This window comes from Eleutherodactylus coqui, chromosome 12 (assembly GCF_035609145.1).
Source record: "Eleutherodactylus coqui strain aEleCoq1 chromosome 12, aEleCoq1.hap1, whole genome shotgun sequence".
NCBI lineage: Eukaryota > Metazoa > Chordata > Amphibia > Anura > Eleutherodactylidae > Eleutherodactylus > Eleutherodactylus coqui.
The window spans coordinates 44,840,586-44,862,090 of NC_089848.1; the positions used below are offsets into that span (position 1 = coordinate 44,840,586).

The following is a 21,505-nucleotide window of genomic DNA, read 5'->3' on the forward strand; positions in this document are numbered from 1 at the left end:
AAAGCAGTATGACGTAATGCTATAGCATTACGTCATACTGCAGGAGCGATCAAAGCATCGCATCTTAAAGTCCCCCAGGGGGACTTCAAAGTAAAGTAAAAAAAAGAATCAATAAAGTTTTTTTTTAATTGAAAAAAAAAAAAAGTTGTAAAAGTTTAAATCACCCCCCTTTTGCCATATCTATTATTAAAAAATCTAAATAATAAATTAAAAATATGTATTTGATATCGCCGCGTCCGTAAAAGTCCGATCTATCAAAGTAGCACATAATTTTTCCCGCACGGTGAACGTCGTCCGAAACAAAAAATGAAGAACGCCAGAAATGCACTTTTTTAGTTACCCTGTCTCCAAGAAAAAACGCAATAAAAAGCGATCAAAAAGTCATATGTATTCCAAAATGGTACTATCAGAAACTACAGGACATCCCGCAAAAAATGAGACCTTGCTCAACTACGTCGACGGAAAAATAAAAAAGTTATCGCGCGCACAAAATGACGACAGAAAATAATTGAAAAAAATTTTATGTCTTTAAAAAAAAAAAGGAGGAGTATAGTAAAAAAAAACCTAAACAAGTTTGGCATCGTAGTAATCGTACCGACCCATAGAATAAAGTTATCATGTCGTTTTTGTTGCCATTTGTGCGCCGTAGAAGCAAGACGCACTAAAAGATGGCAAAATGTCGTTTTTTTTCCATTTTACTCCACTTAGAATTTTTTAAAAGTTTTTCAGTACATTATATGGTACTTTAAATAGCACCATTGAAAAATACAACTCATCCCGCAAAAAACAAGCCCTCATACAGTGACGTGGATGGATAAATAAAGGAGTTATGATTTTTTTAAAGGGGGGAGGAAAAAACGAAAATGGAAAACGAAAAATGGCCGCGTCATTAAGGGGTTAAAGGAACTATTAAGGCAGACATTTTGGTGTAGTACTAACCCTGAGGGGTTGATCTGGGTATTTAAAAAGAAAAAAAGAAAGTTTCAGGAAATGTAGTGAAACAAAAGAAGCAGTACTCATTGTTTTTCCCTCCTGCCCCCTTCCTCCTGGTCCTACCTACCTACGGCTGTAGCAGTGATATTGTCATAAACCCATGTAATGTCTACAGCCAATCACTAGCAGTATTCAGATTTTTAAATTCATTGCTACAAAACCTAGTAGAATATATGAGTCTCCCAGCGACTCGCAGGTCTTGACATATTTGTAGATTGTAGACATTCTTTCTTTATCTTCATTCACTCTAAAGTATCAAAGGCTTCTTCCAGCTACAACCAATCTCTCCGGAGTTTCCTATCCAAACATTTTTGGTTTCTCACTTTATCTTTTTCCCCACCTTTTTAACACAAACTCCCTAATGTTAATGCCAACCTTCAGATCCTACCAAATATTTACTAAATTCCAATCTCAAATCGCACCTCCTTTATCGATGGCATCTTCAGACTTTCACAATTTTCATCCATTGCCGCCTGAGACTCCCAGCTATTCTGTTGTTACCACCCTCAAGTCAATGCCCACTCTGCTAATGCTGCTGTCGTGCTTCCACCCACTGTTGGTCGGGATTTCGAGCATCACCCAGTGTTTATACCAACTTGAAAGAAGCACTGACTGTGGTGCCACCCTAAACCACCAGCTATTTCTCCCTCCTCTAGAGGTGGAGAAAGTCCATGACTCCAGTGGGGTCACCTTTCATACATCCGTTCCAAATACTCTCAGCAATTTTATAGGACAAAACTAAGCCCCTGGTAGCAACTACCTACTGCTATGAAGTCCAGCTGTAGCCATTGACACCCACTTTCCCCAAGGTTCCTCCTCCATGGGTATGCTGTGGTAGGTCCAGCCCCCTTCCTCCACGTGGCTGTCATTGATGAGCTACAAGGGGGTTGTGTTGCGAGTTTTCCCATTCTTAGCCTTAATCCATCAACTCCACCATAGGTAGAGGCTAAAAACCAGGGGTCAAGGATGTAGACATAGAGCACACAGCTTGGATTGTTTAATTTGGAGCCCCTTCTAGTATCAATACCCCAAATTCACCACAGCCAAGGCGGCCTCCATCTTCTGATGAGCAGAGTCCTCATTGGTTGTGCTATGGTCTGATCAGACAGGCTGGGAGGTGCTTCTGTCAGTACAAGGTAATGGCAGCCGCCTCAAGTACCTGCGGCTCAAACACACGACTGCATGGCCTTAAAATAACGCAGTCATGCAGACCTTCACTCTGATTTGGAGAAGCAGGGGTGGGGTGTAGGTAAGCAACCGTGGCGAGCACCACCTAAACCTACTTTATGCATATCCTCAGGATAAAAATTTTGCCATAAATAGGGATGAGTAATTAGTGGAATAATCTGTAATACGGATTATTTCACAAAAATCCTCATGAATTTGGGCGGTTTATTCGGACTCCTATTAAACTCAATGGGAGCAAAAATCGGGTTTACTAATTTGCCCTCCAAAAGGTCCCCAAACAGAGAACTGCAATATCCCTCATGCCAAATTGTATTTGGTCTGTCTGCTTTCCTGCAATATATGTTGAGAGCTGCAGAAATATACCCTCTTCCAATGTACAGACCACGTACTGTATAGACTTATAAACATGATTTTATCGCCTGGCCAATCAAGATGAGCAACTCTGGTCGTAAATCACCAGTTTTAGGATCTCTGAATAATTAAGCCCTAATTTATATTTTATACTTTTTTACTTTGTAACATTTATTTATTTCACGTTGTAAGTCTGTGGTGAACACAGTAAAGTGAGCTGGTTCAAGGCCTTAAGGAGTTTTTGCCTGCCTGCAGCGAAACTATTGGTAACTTAATTCTAGTAAACATCAACTTTTTATTCTCGTTTATGACTTTGATGCATGGAAAGGTTTTTGGATACAAAAGTGGCATCCGCTATGGCCGTAATGCCAAACAAGCTCCTGTTGTTTGATGTCAAGATAGTAAAAACCTGTCGGAAATGATAAATGTTTCTGTTGGTCTGCTATACATTTGAGAGGATCTTGTGAACACGGTGACCTCCGTGCCGGTACCGAGGCGTGTGCCATTAGTAGAGATATATGGAACATGTAAGAGAGTGCAAGGATCTTGTGAACACGGTGACCTCCGTGCCGGTACCGAGGCGTGTGCCATTAGTAGAGATATATGGAACATGTAAGAGAGTGCATTTTTTACATTGTGAACATGGTTTCCTATTTCATCTTGCAGCTTACTCTCGAGCAGGCCCAAGCGGTGGCAGAGCAAGTTGAGATGAAGGCCAAAGTAGCGCAAACTGAGATCAAAGCAGTCACATTCCGATACAAGAAGGCACTCGAGGAGAGGGAATGCGAGCTGCTGTGGAAGGTTAGTAACAATCTTATAATTACGGAGGAATTGCTCGTTTTAAAGCAGATTGTCTTGCTTTAGATGACTTTGGTGATTATGTTCATTAAAAATATAACTTCCCCTTAAAGTAGCCAATTTTTAAAATTCCTGTCAGAGGTTGAAAAATATTTGGAAGATGAGATTTATAGGACTGCAGGTTCCTGGTGGGCATCTGTCCTAGTCCTGGAATTGGCTGCAGAAACTCTGCAGTATTTTGGGGTGTTTTCACACGTTGGTGGGGGAGGGTTGTAAATGTTGTGGAATTTCTGCAGTGGGGCTTGCAAAAGCCAAGGGTCTGAGACTTAAAATCTCATGCAGTTGGAGTGGGAAAAATGTAATGCAGAATTAGCTACATTTCTGAAATGCTCTGCAGATTCTAAATCTGCAGCATGTCTATTTGTACTGCGGATTTTGACAGCAGATTACAACATTTTGAAATGCAGAGATTGAAACCCATCGAAAATCTACCCCATCTTTTTCGGATTTGGCCCCTGTCTATTTGTTCGCTGCCAGTTTTTCTCTGTGGAAAGCTGGCAGTGTGGCGGCCCCCTTATTGCACACTGCACAGAGGATCCACAGCATGCCCATTTATACTGCAGATTTCACATCTTCAAATGAGGAAATGAAAATTCCACGTCTATGCACTTTAAAAGTGTATCGCACTGTTAGTAAAAGTGTACGTGTGTTTAAAGAACCATATTCAGAAGCTATGGGCAAATGTAAACTGAAATCTTCATTAGACTCTCATATTAAAAAAATGTGGTAGTGAAAGCTTATTCTATGAATGCAAAGTATGGCATTTGGTCATATCACATGATATTGAGACGTTTAGGACGCATATTTCGGATTTCAGCCGCAGTTCAGCAGCGCTGCTGAATAGAGCCACCTGATTGGCTCTTCGGCAGCACGTGACTACACAGCGTGCACGCGGATTGCCTTCAGCAGCCGTGCAGTACACACTACAGTTAAGCAGCCGTGCACTACACACTACACTTAGGCAGCACAGGGTTAGGTTTAGGGTTACGTAACCCTAACACCCTAACACCGTGCTGCTTAACTGTAGTGTGTAGTGCACGGCTGCTTAACTGTCACGTGGTGCCGAAGAGCCAATCAGGTGGCTCTATTCAGCAGCGCTGCTGAACTGCGGCTGAAATCCTAAATATGCGTTTAGGACATGTTTTCTAAACCTGTAAGGTTCTTCTTGAACTGCACCTTTGCCTCCGCCCTTGCTGTGTCTGGTTTCCGATTTTTATGCTGAAAGCAACATTGAGACGTAAGCCTAGATAGAATCATAGCCTTTAAAGGGGTTGTCCAGTTGTAAACTTCAGTAACGGGAAAAATATTTGAAGGGTTTCTGAGAGATGCCATCCTAGAATACCTCAAGGAGAACAACAGTATAACTCCTCACCAGCATGGGGTCATGAAGGATCGATCATGTCAGACCAATCTGATCAGCTTCTACGATGAAGTAAGTTCTAGGCTTGAACTGGGAGAGTCTATTGATCTCGTATATATGGACTTCTCTAAAGCATTTGACACCGTGCCGCATAATAGGCTAATATACAAAATGAGACAGCTCGGAATGGGCGAAAACGTGTGTAAGTGGGTAAAAAATTGGCTCAGAGATAGAAAGCAGAGGGTGGTAATAAATGATTCGTACTCTGATTGGGCCACAGTCGCTAGCGGGGTGCCACAGGGTTCAGTATTAGGCCCCATTCTGTTTAATATATTAACGACCTGATAGAGGGACTGCACAGCAAAATATCAATATTTGCAGATGACACAAAATTATACAAGATAATTAATGCAACGGAGGACAAGGTACGGCTACAAACTGACCTTGATAAGCTGGGGGCTTGGGCAGAAAAATGGCAAATGAAGTTCAATGTTGAAAAATGTAAGGTTATGCACATGGGCAGGAGACACGGATGTAACAAATATACACTACATGGGGTACAGCTAGGGAAAAGTGATATGGGAAAAGACCTGGGGGTACTAGTGGACTGTAGACTTAACTGGAGTAACCAATGCCAGTGAGCTGCTGCAAAAGCAAATAAAGTCTTGGGATGCATTAAAAGAGGTATAGGGGTGAAGGACGAGAACATTATCCTTCCATTATATAAGGCACTTGTCAGGCGCCACATGGAATACTGCGTACAGTTCTGGTCACCGGTGCTCAGGAAAGATGTTGCAGTGCTTGAGGGGGTTCAAAGAAGGGCAACTAAACTAATACATGAAATGGGAGGGCTGAAATACCCGGAGAGGATATCCAAATTGGGATTATTTACCCTGGAAAAAAGATGTCTAAGGGGCGATCAAATAACTATATATAAATACATTGGGGGGGACAATACAAGAATCTCTCCCATGATCTGTTTACACCCAGGACCGCGACGGTAACAAGAGGACATCTGCTACGTCTAGAGGAAAGCAGGTTTCATCACCAACACAGAAGGGGATTCTTTACTGTAAGAGCATTTAGACTGTGGAACTCTCTGCCTGAGGATGTGGTGATGGCAAAATCCTTAGAGGAGTTTAAAAGGGGACTTGATGTCTTTCTGGAGAGGAAGGATATTACAGGATATAAATCTTAGGTTAATTGTTAATCTGGATACACAGCAGGTAGGAAATATTAGTGGTTGATCCAGGGATTAGTCTGATTGCCATTAGGGAGTCGGGAAGGAATGTTTTCCCCAAAGGGCTAATTGGCTTCTGCTCTTGGGGTTTTTTTTTCTGCTTTCCTCTGGATCAACAACACAAAAAGATAGACCGGCTGGACTAGATGGACATTGTCTTAATTCGGCCTTACAAACTATGTTACTATGATAGTCTATCTTCAGGATAGGCCATCAATAGTAGATTGGCAGCTGTTTGCTTTCTGCACAAGCACACTAGCCAAGACGGCAGCCAGGAGGTTTGTACGCTTAACAGATTTCTGCAGGAAACAGACAGCCCCATTCCCACAGTAGTGGCCAGGTTTGGTATTGCAAACATTAAAGTAGACAGGAGCTTGCCTGCAATACCAAGCCCCGCCACTGCAGTGGGAAAGGAGTTGTCTGTTTCCTGCAGAAATCTGTTAAGCGTACAAACACAGAAGCCCAGAGAACAGCTTATTGGTGAGGGTCCCATGCAGCAGACCCTTGCCAATCTAGTGTTGATGACCTAGAGCATCAATGGCTTACAACTAAACACCCCCTTTCATATGTGAAGCAGAGGACACTTTGGTCTCAGTTTCACAAGGTTTTCATCTGTCAGCCTTTTCAGAAGGATAGAAATGTGCAGTGGAGGACATTTTTCTACCCCAATGTTAAAGGCTATTGTTCCGTTCAGGCTTCCATCTCAATGCAGTTTTTGGTATAATAATTGGAAACCTAAGACAGGCAGCATGGACAAAGACTCAACATGAAGAGCCCAACTTAGTCTAGATTTGCACCACTTATATTTAGGAGCACTACAAAATAAGGGGACACAACTGAATGTCCACTGTGCTGTTTCTAATGGATCCATTTTTTTTCTTTTGTTGCTGTTTTTAATCATGGCAATTTTTTGAAAATTTTTTTCTGAAAGGCACATAAAAACGTGATCCCCCTAGTATCTTATCTATGTACTAAGCTTGGTTCTTGTATTTCTATGCAGATCCCCACAGACAGTGAACATTGCATGTCCGCTATAATTGGTCCTTGTGCTGTCTGTGAAATACGCCTGTGTGAATGGGCCCTATTTCCTTGTCAGATGATGCTATTCACTCAACGGCTATTTTTCAAGTATTTTGTGTGTGTGCAGATATCGGCTGGTGATTTGGCTCATTCAGTTTCCTGTACTAGCCTTTTTAGAAAAAGATGGTTGAGCCATTTGTACTCAAGAAGCACTTTTCGTACCTTGAGCCACCACCTATTTCCTCCAATTTCAAACTCTTGTAGATGTGATACCTTTTAATGGCTAACAAAAATACATGATGTAATAGCGAGCTTGCGAACCAACGCAGGGTTCTTCTTCAGGCTTATGGATTGGATCTGAAGAGGCATGCATATTTATACATACTTATGACATACATACTTATGGCAAGGCACAGATATGGATGTGATTGGTTCGCACTTAAAAGGAATTCTGCAACAGCAAACAAACTTTTTTTGTCTAGGCACTGATAGCGGAGTGAAAGTTTTATGGTCCCTAAATTACTGTTGGAGGGGGGGAGTCAGCAGGCTTGAATTGCTACAAGAGATACACAAACATTTTTAGCTAAACACTGATAAGGGAGTGAAAGTTAATGGTCCCTGAATTACTGTCCATGGGGGTCTTCTCTGTATAATAAAAAATGTCTCACACTTCCCATTCACGCATAAATCCTGGGGAATAATTTAACCCAGTATTCAGCGTGTCAAAGGTTGTTATCAATTTATATTCCCAAATTCTTCTGTGGTTTTGTGACTTGAAACCGCCCTTCAATATCAGAACCCCAAGGTGGGAACATTCTACATGCTTCCAAAACTACACAAAGCTGGCAACCCAGGAAGGCCGATTATCTCAGGTGTGGGAACCCTCACTGAAGGAATCTCAGGATGGGTGGAAGGCATCCTCAAACCACTGGTAAGAAACACAACCAGCTACCTGCAAGACACCACAGACCTACTGAACAAACTGTCAACCGTAGGTCCCCTCCCCAATGGCACCATCCTGGCCACTATGGATGTGGAATCCTTGTATTCCAACATCCCACACGAGGATGGACTGACTGCCTGCCTTTCCCCCCTCCAACAGTAATTTAGGGACCATAAAACTTTCACTCCGCTATCAGTGCCTAGACAAAAAAAAGTTTGTTTGCTGTTGCAGAATTCCTTTTAAGTGCGAACCAATCACATCCATATCTGTGCCTTGTCATAAGTATGTATGTTATAAGAGGGTATAAATATCCATGCCTCTTCAGATCCAATCCATTAGCCTGAAGAAGAACCCTGCGTTGGTTCGGAAGCTCGCTATTACATCATGTATTTTTGTTAGCCATTAAAAGGTATCATATCTACAAGATTACTGGGTTTCTCTTGCTGAGAACAATCACACTTTGCTCTACTGGCTAACACGGTACCAGATCTGTGTTTTCATTAAACTCTTGCTTAGCATGGCCCTCACCCCTATTGTTCGAATTGATTTAGTTTACTACACTATGTGAAGTCTGATTTTGCCCTTGTCCCCTCTGATTTGTAACGTGTGGCGGGATGTGTTGGCGCTATATAGATCTTTAACATTTTTTTTTTAATTCTGTGGAGCGTTTTGAGCATAACATACATGTTTGAAGAATCCCTTGCTTTCTTCAATGTGTTTTTAATAGGAATGTCTTGTTTTTTTGCAGGTTGAGAAAATTCGTCAAGTGAAAACCAAATCTCTGTACCACCATGTTGACAAACTCCACCAGGCTCTTAACAAATTGGACAGCACAATCAATGCAGTTCAGCAGGTTTTAGATGAAGGCTGTACGATGGATATTCTCATAGCTCGGGACCGTGTCTTAGCCCAGGTGCAAGATCTAAAAAATGCTCGAGGCTTGTTACAGCTTCAAGAGGATGACCGGATTATGTTTACACCCCCTGATCAAACCCTTTATCTTGCAATCAAATCTATGGGTATAGCCAGTGGTGGAGCATTTGCAGCACTAACAAAGGCCTCAGGAGAAGGCTTGAAAAGGGCCCTTCAAGGCAAAGATACCTCCTTCACGGTCATTGGTTATGACCATGATGGCGAAGCCTGTTTGCAAGGTGGTGATCTTATAACTGTTCTGTTGATGGGTCCTGGTGGAAATCTGTTCACAGTTGAGGTTACTGATCAGATGAATGGTACATATTTGGTTAGTTATAGGCCTGAACTTGAGGGAGAACATCTTATTTCTGTAATGGTATGCAACCAGCACGTTGAGAACAGCCCTTTTAAAGTCAATGTGAAATCGGGTCGATGCTATTTAGGCATTGGTCTACCTTCACTCACTTTTGGAGGAGAAGGTGATACTGATGGAAAGCTTTGTCGTCCCTGGGGTGTCTGTGTGGACAGAGAAGGATATATAATTGTGGCTGATAGGAGCAACAACCGCATTCAGATTTTCAGACCATGCGGCACACTTCATAACAAGTTTGGCGGCCTGGGTACAAGACCTGGCCAGTTTGATCGCCCCGCTGGTGTCGCTTGTGACAGTTCCCGTAGGATTATAGTGGCCGATAAGGATAACCACCGTATCCAAATTTTCTCCTTTGAGGGCCAATTCTTACTGAAATTTGGGGAGAAGGGGATTAAGAATGGGCAATTTAACTACCCTTGGGATGTTGCTGTTGATCCAGAAGGGAAGATTCTAGTGTCTGATACTCGGAACCATCGTGTTCAATTATTTTGCTCAGATGGGACATTCCTAACCAAGTATGGCTTTGATGGTCCTCTCTGGAAGCACTTTGACTCTCCACGTGGAGTGGCATTTAATCAAGATGGCTATTTTGTGGTGACTGACTTCAACAACCACCGACTGCTGATAATCAAGCCAGACTGCCAGACAGCACATTTCTTGGGTTTAGAGGGTACAGGAAATGGGCAGTTCTTGCGACCACAGGGTGTTGCCGTTGATCAAGAAGGACGCATTATTGTGGCGGACTCCAGAAACCACAGAATCCAAGTTTTTGAGCCAAATGGCAGATTCTTCTGTAAGTTCGGCACTCACGGAAGTGGTTTTGGTCAGATGGATCGTCCATCGGGCATAGCTGTCACACCGGATGGCATAATTATTGTGGTCGATTTTGGTAACAACCGGGTTCTAGCCTTTTAAATTGGTTTTAAACACAAAATTGTCTCAGGGAAATGTTATCAAAGTATATCAAGACAGCGCACCTACCTCATTTTTGTTTTTTCTGGAAACTGCAGAAGTAGAGCCTGTGAAGAAAACAATTGGGAAGACCAATCTACCTCAGATTCTCAAGTGTTATTTTTGATTTTGTTTTTCTTGTCCTGCACAAAATTTATAATCAGTTTACCTCACTTCGAATGATTGAAACTAAATGGACTACACCTGCTTAAGAGAATGTGTAAAAATATCTCTTCTGAAAAAGAAAAAAAAAGCCAAAAAGGGCTATAAACTTTAAAGAATGTCAGGAAAAATACCAACAAACATTTTTGTTGAAAAATGCTTTTGTGTCCTCTTTAACCAAGTTTCGAATTCCTCCTTTTCCCGTGCTGCTGCAACAGAGGACACCTTGTATATTACCTCAAAACGAAAAATACCTCAGTATGCAAATTCTAGAAGTTGGTGGTGGGTTTTATTTTTTGGAGGGGGGGTGTTTTTTTTTATGGTTTTTTTTTGGGGTGTTTTTTTTCTTTCTGTGGCATACCTCAAAAACCGAAGACAATGTTCTATTTTCTGTGTTGTATTATTAGTACATTGTGATGCTGAGTTTTTATGGATATACTGATCATTTGCTTGTTCTCAAGTCAGTGTTCTTTTTACAAATTCCAGTTCTAGATGTTTTTGTGTGCGCGCAATTGACAGTTTGTGTTAATTTTTAAATATTCAAAAGACTTTTTTTGAATCCCCCTGAAGGGGTAGTATTGTGAAGTATGAAGCACAACATGTAAAGGTCAAACTATTTTCTCGTTGGAACAAAGCGAGCGTTTTACTGGTTACATTCTGAAAAGTGTTTTTTAATCTGCTTTGCGCCAAATTAGCGATGGGTATAGCCTGAGATGGTCCTAGGAAAGCACCAATACTGAATCCTTTCCAGCAAGTGCGCACGTGACGCCAGTATCCCGGTTGTATTGGTGTTTTGCGGAAATGATGCTGTAAAATTCAGTAAAGTTGTACAATTGGTTAATGTTACAATATTTGTTTCAACGCTATGATCTACTACTTTTATATTTATATGGCGATTTGATGGGATTTTGTTTTTTGCGCTTTCATTGCGGAGGCCACCGTTAACATAGTAGCTTGTGTCCATATCTGCAGTTCATGACATCCAGTCTTTAACGTCTTATTTATGATATGTAGACAAAAATTAATTTAATTTTTAATGTAAAAATTGCGGAAAAATTAAATACTCAATTTACTTTGGGACAATTTACAGCATATACAATCCTAATTTATAGGTTGCGTTACTTTTAAGACTTCTTCACAAAGACACCAACCCCAGAGTTTTGAAGAGGCCATTTCGGTGATTCCCCCCCCCCCCCCCCCCCCCCCCCATTTATATAACTAGTCCCCCAGCATTTGTCAGCTAGTATTACCATGTTCAATTATTCTTTTTTATCTGATAGTTCCTCTCTGGGAATTTATCTGGGAATTGCTTGTCTGTGTTCTTTATAGTATCAATCACCAAAATTCATGTGTGACGGAATTGCATGGACTGTACCACACAGGCTCTTCACATGGGGTGGGGGTGGGGGGCATAAAATTTTATCACAACTACTGATGATTAGAGATTCTTGTCTGTTATAATGAAGAGAACGGTTCATCCTCCATGACTGTATATTTATGGTCTTTGGCTTATTTAGGTTACTGATGATCACACTGTCCTCCCATCAGGCAGAGATGGTACTGGCATTAGCTGGTCACGTGATGCTTTGCTGATGCATTATGGGATTGGCAGCACAGCATAAAGTAATACAGAAAGCAGGGGGAAATCTTAAAATCAAGATGGTTTCTCATAAGCATCAGACAGGAGGCTGCTCTGCATAAAAGTTGGGAACATAGATGTGCCCATAGTGTGACAGGTAAGGCGTACAGTGATGGAAGAATGTGTTTTCACTGGAGTGGCCCTTTAAACACTAGTTAAAAATGCCATGTACTTCAAGTGGTCATGGAATTTTTTTTTTTGAGCTAGATTCCCCCCCCCCCTACTTGTGTGTATGCGTTTTTTAGGTCCTTTTATAAGTCCTCTAGGGAAGACTGAGGGAAAAATGCCATATCTTCTGTATTTCACTATAGACTTTAACATTAAAATGGCATCTAACCACCTGTTTCTGACCTTTTTAAGAAAAAGTGAAAGTCATGAAAATACAAGAAACCACTGTGAGAATCCAGCTTTAATACATGGGATAATCTGCTATTTGAGACCAAACCTAAAAATTACCAGAGCAATTTGTTAATAAAATTGTCTTATATTGTGTGAAGCTTTTCCAAAGTAATACCATCTTAAATATCCTTTTTTGTTTTTAAAAATGCAAAAAAAGTTTTACATTAAAATAAAGAATAAAAAGGGTAAATGCCCAACCAAAGATAAAAGTATTTCCTGGCTTTAATAAATTAAAGTTTTTGTAATTTATTTTAACGGATCTGCAAGTCAACTTCTATATTTATGAACATATTTCAGTTTTTTTCTCCCCTTTTTGATTTGCACTTTTGTCTTTCTATTTTTTTATTTTATACCAAGCCGAAAAGAAGGCTAGATGAAACAATCTGTGAAACAGTGGTTCAGCTTTAAGAATTCAGATTTACATACTTCACTCCAGTTAAATGCTGTGGTCGCACTTAATGCTCGGATGCCAGCTGAGTAGAAGCACGCCCTCTTTAGAGGTGTTTTAGGCCGGTTTCACATCTGCTTCAGAACCTCTGGACGGAGGTTCACTCACAAATCTGGTTCAAAATACTGGATGAAAAAGTGCTGCATGCAGCGCTGCTTTTTCCATCCGAAAGCCGGGCAGTTGGACAGAAAGCAGACTGACCCCATTATGGTCAATGGGGTCCATCCGGCTCTGTCCAGAGACAGCAGTTCAGCTATGGGGTTTCCCCATTCCTCCCCTCCTGAATGGAACCGGAAAGCAGAATCTCCAACGCAGATGTGAAACCACTCTAACTTGTATTAGTAGTTGAGGAGTAGACATGAAAATATTTAGTTCGGATAAAGCTTTTTTATGGTGGCAGCAGCTCTGGTGCAGCCACATTGTTTGCCAAAACTTGCTAGAAATTGGAGTTTGATTGAATGCATCACCAATGCTGATGGTCTTTGTCCCTGGGCTTTCTGGTGTCCAGTTGGCGTCCTGGTGGACAATACCTAAAAACAGCTGGCTACCAAATAGTATTATCTTGGGACTTCAAAGTGATATTTATTGTCAGGGACTCCTCTTGGTCCCTAGAAGTTTGAAAATTTAGTTTTAAAGTAATGCTGAGTTTAGATGGAATGATTATCATTCAAACAAGTGAAACAGAACGATAATCATGAAGTTTAAGCACAAGCCAACGACTAATGAGAATCGGGAGGTTCTTGTTCGTCCAGTTTCAGCCGGTATAAAAATCGGGACCGGCTCGAGCAGTTTAAACACTGAATGTTACTACGTAGCAATGTGAAACAATGAACGATGATCATGCTGCACGGACGAGCTGGTGTTGGCGTCTCCAGCTCAATCGCTCCGGCCAACGAGAATCGCGAGGTTCTTGTGTCTAAAAGGTGCATTACTGGGATAACTTCATTGGCCCTTCTCCAGTACAATCCCCATCTGCAATCGATATCACACACCATGATTTATCCCAGTAAGAGTGCATGTTTACATCAGTATTTTGTATGGCTGTGAACTTTAGATTGGGGAAAAAATGTCCATTTTGAATCCAGAAAAAAAAGAGGTCTGATCCCATTGGGCATTGAAGTTTTGACCAACTACTTTTTTACGCTAATATTTTAGTCACTGGAGATGTTACTTCTGTGTTGCTAGTTATCTTGTAATCGGAATACAATATTTAATACTGTAGTCATTTTAATTTTCCCACAACGGATTACTTAAAGGGACAATCATCAAATGCTATCAACACCCAAGCCTCGTGCATATGGAGGTTCTCTGGATCCTTATTGTATGGATCAGAAATATGGCACCCATAGGCTGCTCAGTGCCCGTACTGTACCTCTGGTTTTAGAGCAAGGCACATGAACAGGTGGTATGTACCAACACAATGTATTTAATGAGAATTGCATCTCTCTAAACCATAATGGAGAATAGAGTGCCTATGGACCCCTATTTAGTCTGTGCACATGGCAAACCTTCCAAATGCAATCCTCATCAGGGACCTCGTCTGTCCATACTGCAGTCCAAAGAGTGAAAGGTATGATCTATATGGGTCCTCCCCCCAAAGTGCAACTACTTTGCCTCTCTAGCTCAGGAATGTTTTTGTGGTTTGGGTCGTATCCTGTAGATATGCTATAAAAGTCCGAGATGGAACTACCCCTTTTAAGTATGTTTAGCAGGCGGGTAGTAGGTAGCGGGTGCACCACTCTGACTTGCAATCTTTAGAATGATTGAAAAAGTTTTAAAGTGCAGTAACTTTAAGGGTACTTTTACATGGGATCACTGTCAGGAGCTTAAGTACGCAACAGTCGTCTCACGGCTGTTGCTTCTGGGCTTTCACACAAGTGATAGTCATTCAATGACTACAGGCAAAGCGTGCCTGAGATCTCTTCTGCCCACCTGCCTTCATTCCCAGTGAACAGGCAGTCCCCCGATGAATGTCTACTTGTTTACACTGAGACAGAAAGCTCATTAGTCGCATTGTTTAAGTGAGCTGAAATGTAGCAACTAATGAGCGATTGCCCACTCAGTACCCTGCCGGCTCCCACTTTAGACTATCAAAATTGCTTATTTGACCGTTTTGGGGTTGGTTTGCTGATGACCCATGTAAATGTACCCTAAATCTGACGTCCAAGATTGTTGTATCGGTTTAAAGTTCCCCTTTGAGGCGGCTGTCCTGTTTCGGCCACAGTGGAATGTTTATTCTTATGCTTTAAGTTTTTAATGCTTAATCCAAACCCTGCTTCTAGGACATTGAATGTATTGGTGCGGCTAGAATTTAATATTTTTCTATCCAAAGCTTCACTTTTTATGAATGTGATAAATTTCTACAAATGAAATCTAAAAACCAAAGATTTTCGGATCTGTAAACTACATGGATAGAGAGTATACCTTGTGAAATTAGTGTTATTGGGCCATGCGGTTTACGGTGTTTTGGGGGATTTTTTTTTTGGCCTTAGCAAGGATGTTACTATTTTCTAATGAGGATTGATTGCTAAAAACTGATTTTTACAATTACATGGACAAGGGGGTTGCATGTATACCAGGAATCTAGTGGACTGGGTTTACTTTGACTTTCTATACATGAGGTGGGTTTTACACTTGCATTTCCGGTCTTCTGCTCTATTCGGGGAGCAGGAGAGGGGAATCTCCATAGCCGAGTGGCTCCGTCTTAGGACAGAACCGAACAGCACCAAATGGACTGCATTGTTTATAATGGGGTCCATTCGCTTTCCGCTCGTCTGCCTTGCTTTTATTTTGCCAGATCTGCAGTGGAACCTCCAACCGAAAGGTGATGTAGATGTGAAACCACCCTTTGAACATTTCATTCACAGTTTTTGCAATCGTAACAACCACCTAGTGTAAACATGAACTTTGACAATTTCTTTAGACCTTACTCTCCATTACTTTCTTGTTAATGCTGTTGTGAAGTAGTGGGCTTGATGGGGAATATTCCTATATTCACCTTTTTAAGGCTTTATTCACACCACAGAACCACTGAAAAATTAGAGCATGCTCCACTAAGTTAAAAGAACTCTCAAACCACAGCAATAAATGTACGGTTAGTAACTTCATGAATCCCTTTCCTTCACATTGCATCTGACCCCTGTGGAAGCGTTTGCAGCAGCAAAACGAAGACCTAATCTGTGGTGCGGGAACCTGGCTTTTGTTTCAAAATCGATGGTCCTCGTTATTTTTAGCTGCCCTTGCCAGTTACCGCAATTAGGATTTGTGTAGACTAGAAAATGTGGCATGCAGAACCCGAGGAAGACCATGCTGCAACTTCTAAACACTTCATACAGTGGGATGTCTTGCAGTACAGGCTAAACTTGCAATGATATAAACCCCATCATTTATTGGACAGAAGTGCAGAAAAAAACCCCAATGACCCATCTGTCAATCATTGTTTGAAAACTGTCTATACCCATAATGCACCACCATAATACGAACTGCACATCAAAAAGTTGCGGTAATGCTTGCGTGCGTTCACACATCGCATGCCTTTTATGCAATACACTGATTTCATATCCAAACAAATGTCCGTGGCCATAGATTTTCTTGAAGTCTTAGATTGAGGTTGATTATTTATTTCTCTTTTTATAGAAGTTCTCCACTTAATTTGTATTTACTAAACCACGTGTATAGATGTCTTCTGACTCGATGCCGCTTTCGTCTCTTCATTTAGAGACACTTATCCTTAGTAACCAATTGCTTTGTGACACATCATATGCTTACTGACAACCTAACTGAAAATATTCTAGTTGCTATGCAATGGATCCTTAGCAACCAGACTGTTAAATATAGGAGTAAGCTGATCCCCAAGTTTAGAGCTGAGCTGGAAAGCTGAAACGTTTTGAGCGCCATCATTCCTTGGCTTAGCCGGATATCGTGGTCTAAGAATATAGTTTGATTTAATTCAAGCAGTGCGGAATAGATAACTATAGCATAAAATTAACATTTTAGTGTACAAAAAGGAAAATTAAAACAATTGAGCGTTGTGTGCATGCTTAGAAGGTTGCGTAGATGTTTGCCCATGCATGTGGTTTACAGGCTCTGTAGATGGTATGGAAGGGTTGGTTAGAGACTGTAGCCTTGGCGTTAGTGTGCATAGAACAGGGTATGTGTTACGTAGTTGCATGCGGACTGTACTGTAATACAAAGTGTTGTATCTGGTACCTACAAGCCTACTGTGTGCACCCAGCCATGTGCTGATACAAATGTATCTTACTGATTTGATCTTTCCCTCAACAAAGTGATGGAGCTCTTGGCAATATATTATGGTTTACTACTGCCAAGTGTCATGTCTCATTATGTGAGATGCCAGATGTTGTGCATCTTACCTGGGCCTTAGCCCTTAAGGCCCCCTTTGCACCGCAAGATTAAATTGGAAGGAGCATGCATCCAGCCACGATGTAGCGATCATGTATCGTTCCCTTGAGCTTGAGGAAGGTCTGTTGACCGAAACGTTGCTTGTTTGTTATGGGGTAAATAAACGCATTTGTATTTTTCCATACCTTGGATTGCTGCCAGTCATTCTAATTACGTGGCATGTATCGTTCCCTTGGCATGCATTTACACTGAACAATAATTGGGTAGTTGCGATCGTCCATTGCAACATAACCTGGTCGACCCTTCTGCCATTGCATTGTATTTGGCAAATCCTTACCACACCGGTTTACTCAAAATGATTTGTAGCAAGCGAACGATAACTTTTTTTAGGTCTACATGAAAGATCACTAATTGGATCGTACGGTCGCTGCTTGCGTTTCCAGCTAACAATTGTGCAAACCACACTATAACAATTATTCGCATGGTGATCGTGCCATGTAAAAGGGCCTGGACTCATGATTTTTAGCCAATTTGGCAGCACAATAATATTTTAGTCTTCAGATGTTGAAGTTACCAAAAATATCTGGCTGATGCCGGTTAACTTACTACAAGCTCTGCTTTAAAGCTACATAACCATTAAATAGGAAGTTATGACAGACTACCATGTCCTAGACTTAGTAAGGGTAAGCCTGTACCTGTGGATTTACCTCCGTAGACCATTTTCTGTAAAGATCAAAGTGTTGATAGGTACTCAGGAAACCGGGGGCTTAACGTTATAGGCAGCCTTGATTGTGATTACTAGATGTTATAGAAGAATATTAATGGCTTAGTCCAGAATATTTACTGTTGAATGTTCTCTTTTGCAGGGTGTTTTTTTTTTTTTTTTGCTACCAGTCTGTATAATTAAGCTGGCCATACAAATGTAAACGTCTGGACCCAACAACTGTAATGGACGTGGGGGTCTCCTAACTGCAGATATTTAAGAAAGAAGGATCTGGCTTGTTTGATTGAACATGCCCAGTCCTTTGTCCCCATGAAATATAGGCAGTTACCAGAGTAGATTTAATTATATTCGAGTCATTAAGGGGGGAGGAGGAGGGGGGGGGGGGGGGGGGATGCATGCTTGTCCAGCGTTGGTAGGAATAGCTCATTTAGTATATGGCCAGCTATAAATCGGTCATAAGGCAAAGCCATGGCTGATAGGATCAAGACAGTTTACTGGACTGTACTTGAATTTTTAAAAAATTTTTTGTTTTGGTTTAAATATACAGAGGAAGACTCAAGTAGATAAAGTATGAAAGTGGTCATCATCATCGACGCTAAATCGCATATAAAATCATTACCATTAAAGGCGTATTCCCATTTCAATAAACCTCATTCCAGTGAGCTGCAAATATGAAAGTAAAGCACTCACCCATATTTAAAATTTGCCCTGTTGAAGTAATCACTTACTTTAGGTGATACTCAAAGGATATCGTATCCTTATCAATCTCCTATGCCTAATTCGATGCATCGAAGAAGACTTTGAGAAACACTCAATGATGTTTCCAAGCCCTTCTGTTTCATTGTTGCAATGCAAGAGGTTATATTGTGCGGCATTCCCCACAAAGCAAACAATTCAAAGTTACAGCATATGTGATACTTACCTCTTGGTAAAACATTACAAATCCTAATTATCGCAAAGCTGCACACTCAGCGTCTGGGACTCTGTAAATAAAAATTTCACTACAATGCCTCTTTTTCATACATACTTGCTATGTACACAGCACAAATATTATACACAGGACACTACTGCATAAACTATTCGTTGCTTTTACACCCCTTTCTCTTGCAAAGCTGTAGTGTTCTTTCAAGTTATTTACTGCTCGTTGCTAGGGAATCCAACAACCTCTGCTATGGAGCAGAGATGGATGGCACTTGCACACCTTTAACTCTCTATGCAGTGCTCTGCTGGGTGGCCAAGATCTTGTTTGCCTTTTACAGAAAGGCAAAAGCAGAGCGCAGTGGTGGCTGGGCTTGGCTGTGAGGTATTGCGCATGCGCTCCAGAGATCTCAGCCACCCAGTAGAGCAAGGCATTGGGAGTTGGGTCCGCAAGTTCCGGCCATCTCTGCTGCATAGTGGAGGTGGTCTGTTCCCCTAGCAATGAACAGTAGCTTTTCAAGAGAAGGGGACATTTTTTTAAACTGAAAGGTAGTGGGCGAGTACTTTGATATTGGCAGCACACTGGAATGTGGTTCCCAAAATGGGCATACCCCTTTTATGTCACCACCTTTGCATAGCCTGATTCTCAGGTCGATGTAACAAGCTCTGATGCTCGTTGCTGCAGTTCATAGGGCAGGATTGCTGGGTTGGAGACTATAAGGGGGATATGCTGCTGATGAATGCTATTTGTATGGAGATGAACATGGAGATAATGAGGAAGATGTATTCTAATATGTGTATCTGTCTCCTACACACAGCTAGCATGGGTGAATTTAGATTTGTATCCACTTTCAGCCCATTCTTTCCACCAAGCTGATATCAAGGAAATCAGGTGTTTATACCTGCCGAATATAATGGCCTCCTGCGTATTTGGCCAGTTTAGCGTTTAGTTTGTGTTCAGTCTTCAGTGGCTGATTTTAGAAAATCTCGTCTGCTATACAGGAAGGGTTAACCGCAAGTGGTTCTAAAATAAGACAAAATTGTATTTAACTTTTTTATTTTTTTGCATGGTCATAGACCTGTATTTAATGATTGTACTTGCATTGCTGCATACTCAGGTAGATCCTTTTTACTGCGTTATCGCCTCAATTTACTAAATCCTTTGCTTTCTAGCAGGAACAAGGAATAGGGAAGAGGAGCTTTAAAAAAAAAGAAAGAATGTAAAGTGTCATAATAGTAGTTTTTTTTTGTGTTTGTCCACTTGTTTTTAGCCGTTTCTTCTTTCCTGTAGGTTTGGAACTGTTTTTCTTTTAAAGGCCACCTATATACATTAGGGAAAAAGTCACCCTGATTTAGCAGCACCAGGTGACTATCCTATGTTTATGGGGAGCCTCCCATTTCTACCGGGAGGGATCGGGCATTTTTTTTTATTTCAAAGTGTACTCCCTGGCAGCAGCTTACTGCCCTCGGCCAACAGAACACATATGAGCATTCATATGCCTGGGGGGAGTCAGGAGAAATGGCTGCCAGCTGTTGGTGTAGAGTCTATGTACGTTGTTTTGGGAGAATATTTCAGTGCTTTTTAGTTTTTTATTTTTTTGCCTTAACTGGTTGTTACAAGCCTGACAAATTGTCGAGGACAATCCAGCCAAGAAAGTTGCTGCCGGTTGCGGAGTTTTATATTTCCTCTACATTTTGTGTACCAGCTCGGCCTGCTTAGAATATTTTAGACTTTAGATACCCAAGTAGTGTTAGGAAATGTAGCATCTTGGCAGACTGCATGAAATTGTGTTCTCTTCAAAATAAGCTCTGTTTCTGCACACAGAAAACTGAATGTATCTTTCTCTGTGAACAGGCGGACGGTCACTTATGAACGACTGTGGGTGAGACGGAACGCTCTCCGGTGCTCCGCGTCCATTCAGTCAGCAATGCTCGTTCTTATGTAAAGCACAGGAACAATTATCACTGGGATGAGCAGTCGGGCATCTGTTGCCCAACAGATCATCCCATGTAAAAGCACCCTTAGACCTACCTACTAGTTGGCTGTAAATCTCACTGACTTTGCTCTACTAGGGGTGGTTTGACACTTAAAATGTCAGGTACCGATTGGTAAATACTGCTTGAGCTGGTATTTTACCACATCTCCAGGCCTCTGGCAATTCATCCTTGACTTCTGCTGGCAATAGACCAGGAGAACAGCAAGTTCCCATTCTACTGGCATCAGTGCTTGCATCCTTGGCGCTATGATGCCAGTCACCGGTCTTCTACTGTCAACAGAGACCAGAAGAATTTTGGAGCTGGATTGCTGGGGGCCAAAGATGGGTAAGTACTGCTTGCTTTAATGTTAAACTTTTTAAATGTCAGGTGCGGATGTGATAAAGGTAACAGGACAACCACCAAGAGAAGCCAATATCCTGATTTTTATTTGAAAAACATAAAAATTCTACCATTTCTTTAAGAGCTATATGCTTTTGTTTGTTAAAAGGGAAGTATCTACCTGGAGAATTATTACTTTCAGTATGATGAGAATTGGACACTAGGAGTTTGTCCAACAATTGATTAAAGAGCATGACTACATATGTTGTGTAGACATTAGAGATGAGCGAACGTACTCGGTAAGGGTGATTTAGCAATCGAGCACCGCGATTTTCGAGTACTTCACTA

The 21,505-nt window shown here is 41.3% G+C and overlaps 1 protein-coding gene across 1 annotated transcript in view; it reads left to right on the forward strand.

Moving 5' to 3' along the window:
- TRIM71 (tripartite motif containing 71) overlaps nt 1-10,628 on the forward strand; it is a 56,669-nt gene extending 46,041 nt beyond the window's left edge. The window contains exons 3-4 of the mRNA XM_066584860.1: nt 3,199-3,333; nt 8,702-10,628. Of these exons, the coding sequence (XP_066440957.1) occupies nt 3,199-3,333; nt 8,702-10,153 (1,587 nt within the window). The 3' untranslated portion in view covers nt 10,154-10,628. The remainder of the gene's footprint in view (nt 1-3,198; nt 3,334-8,701) is intronic.
- Nucleotides 10,629-21,505: the final 10,877 nt, after the last annotated feature.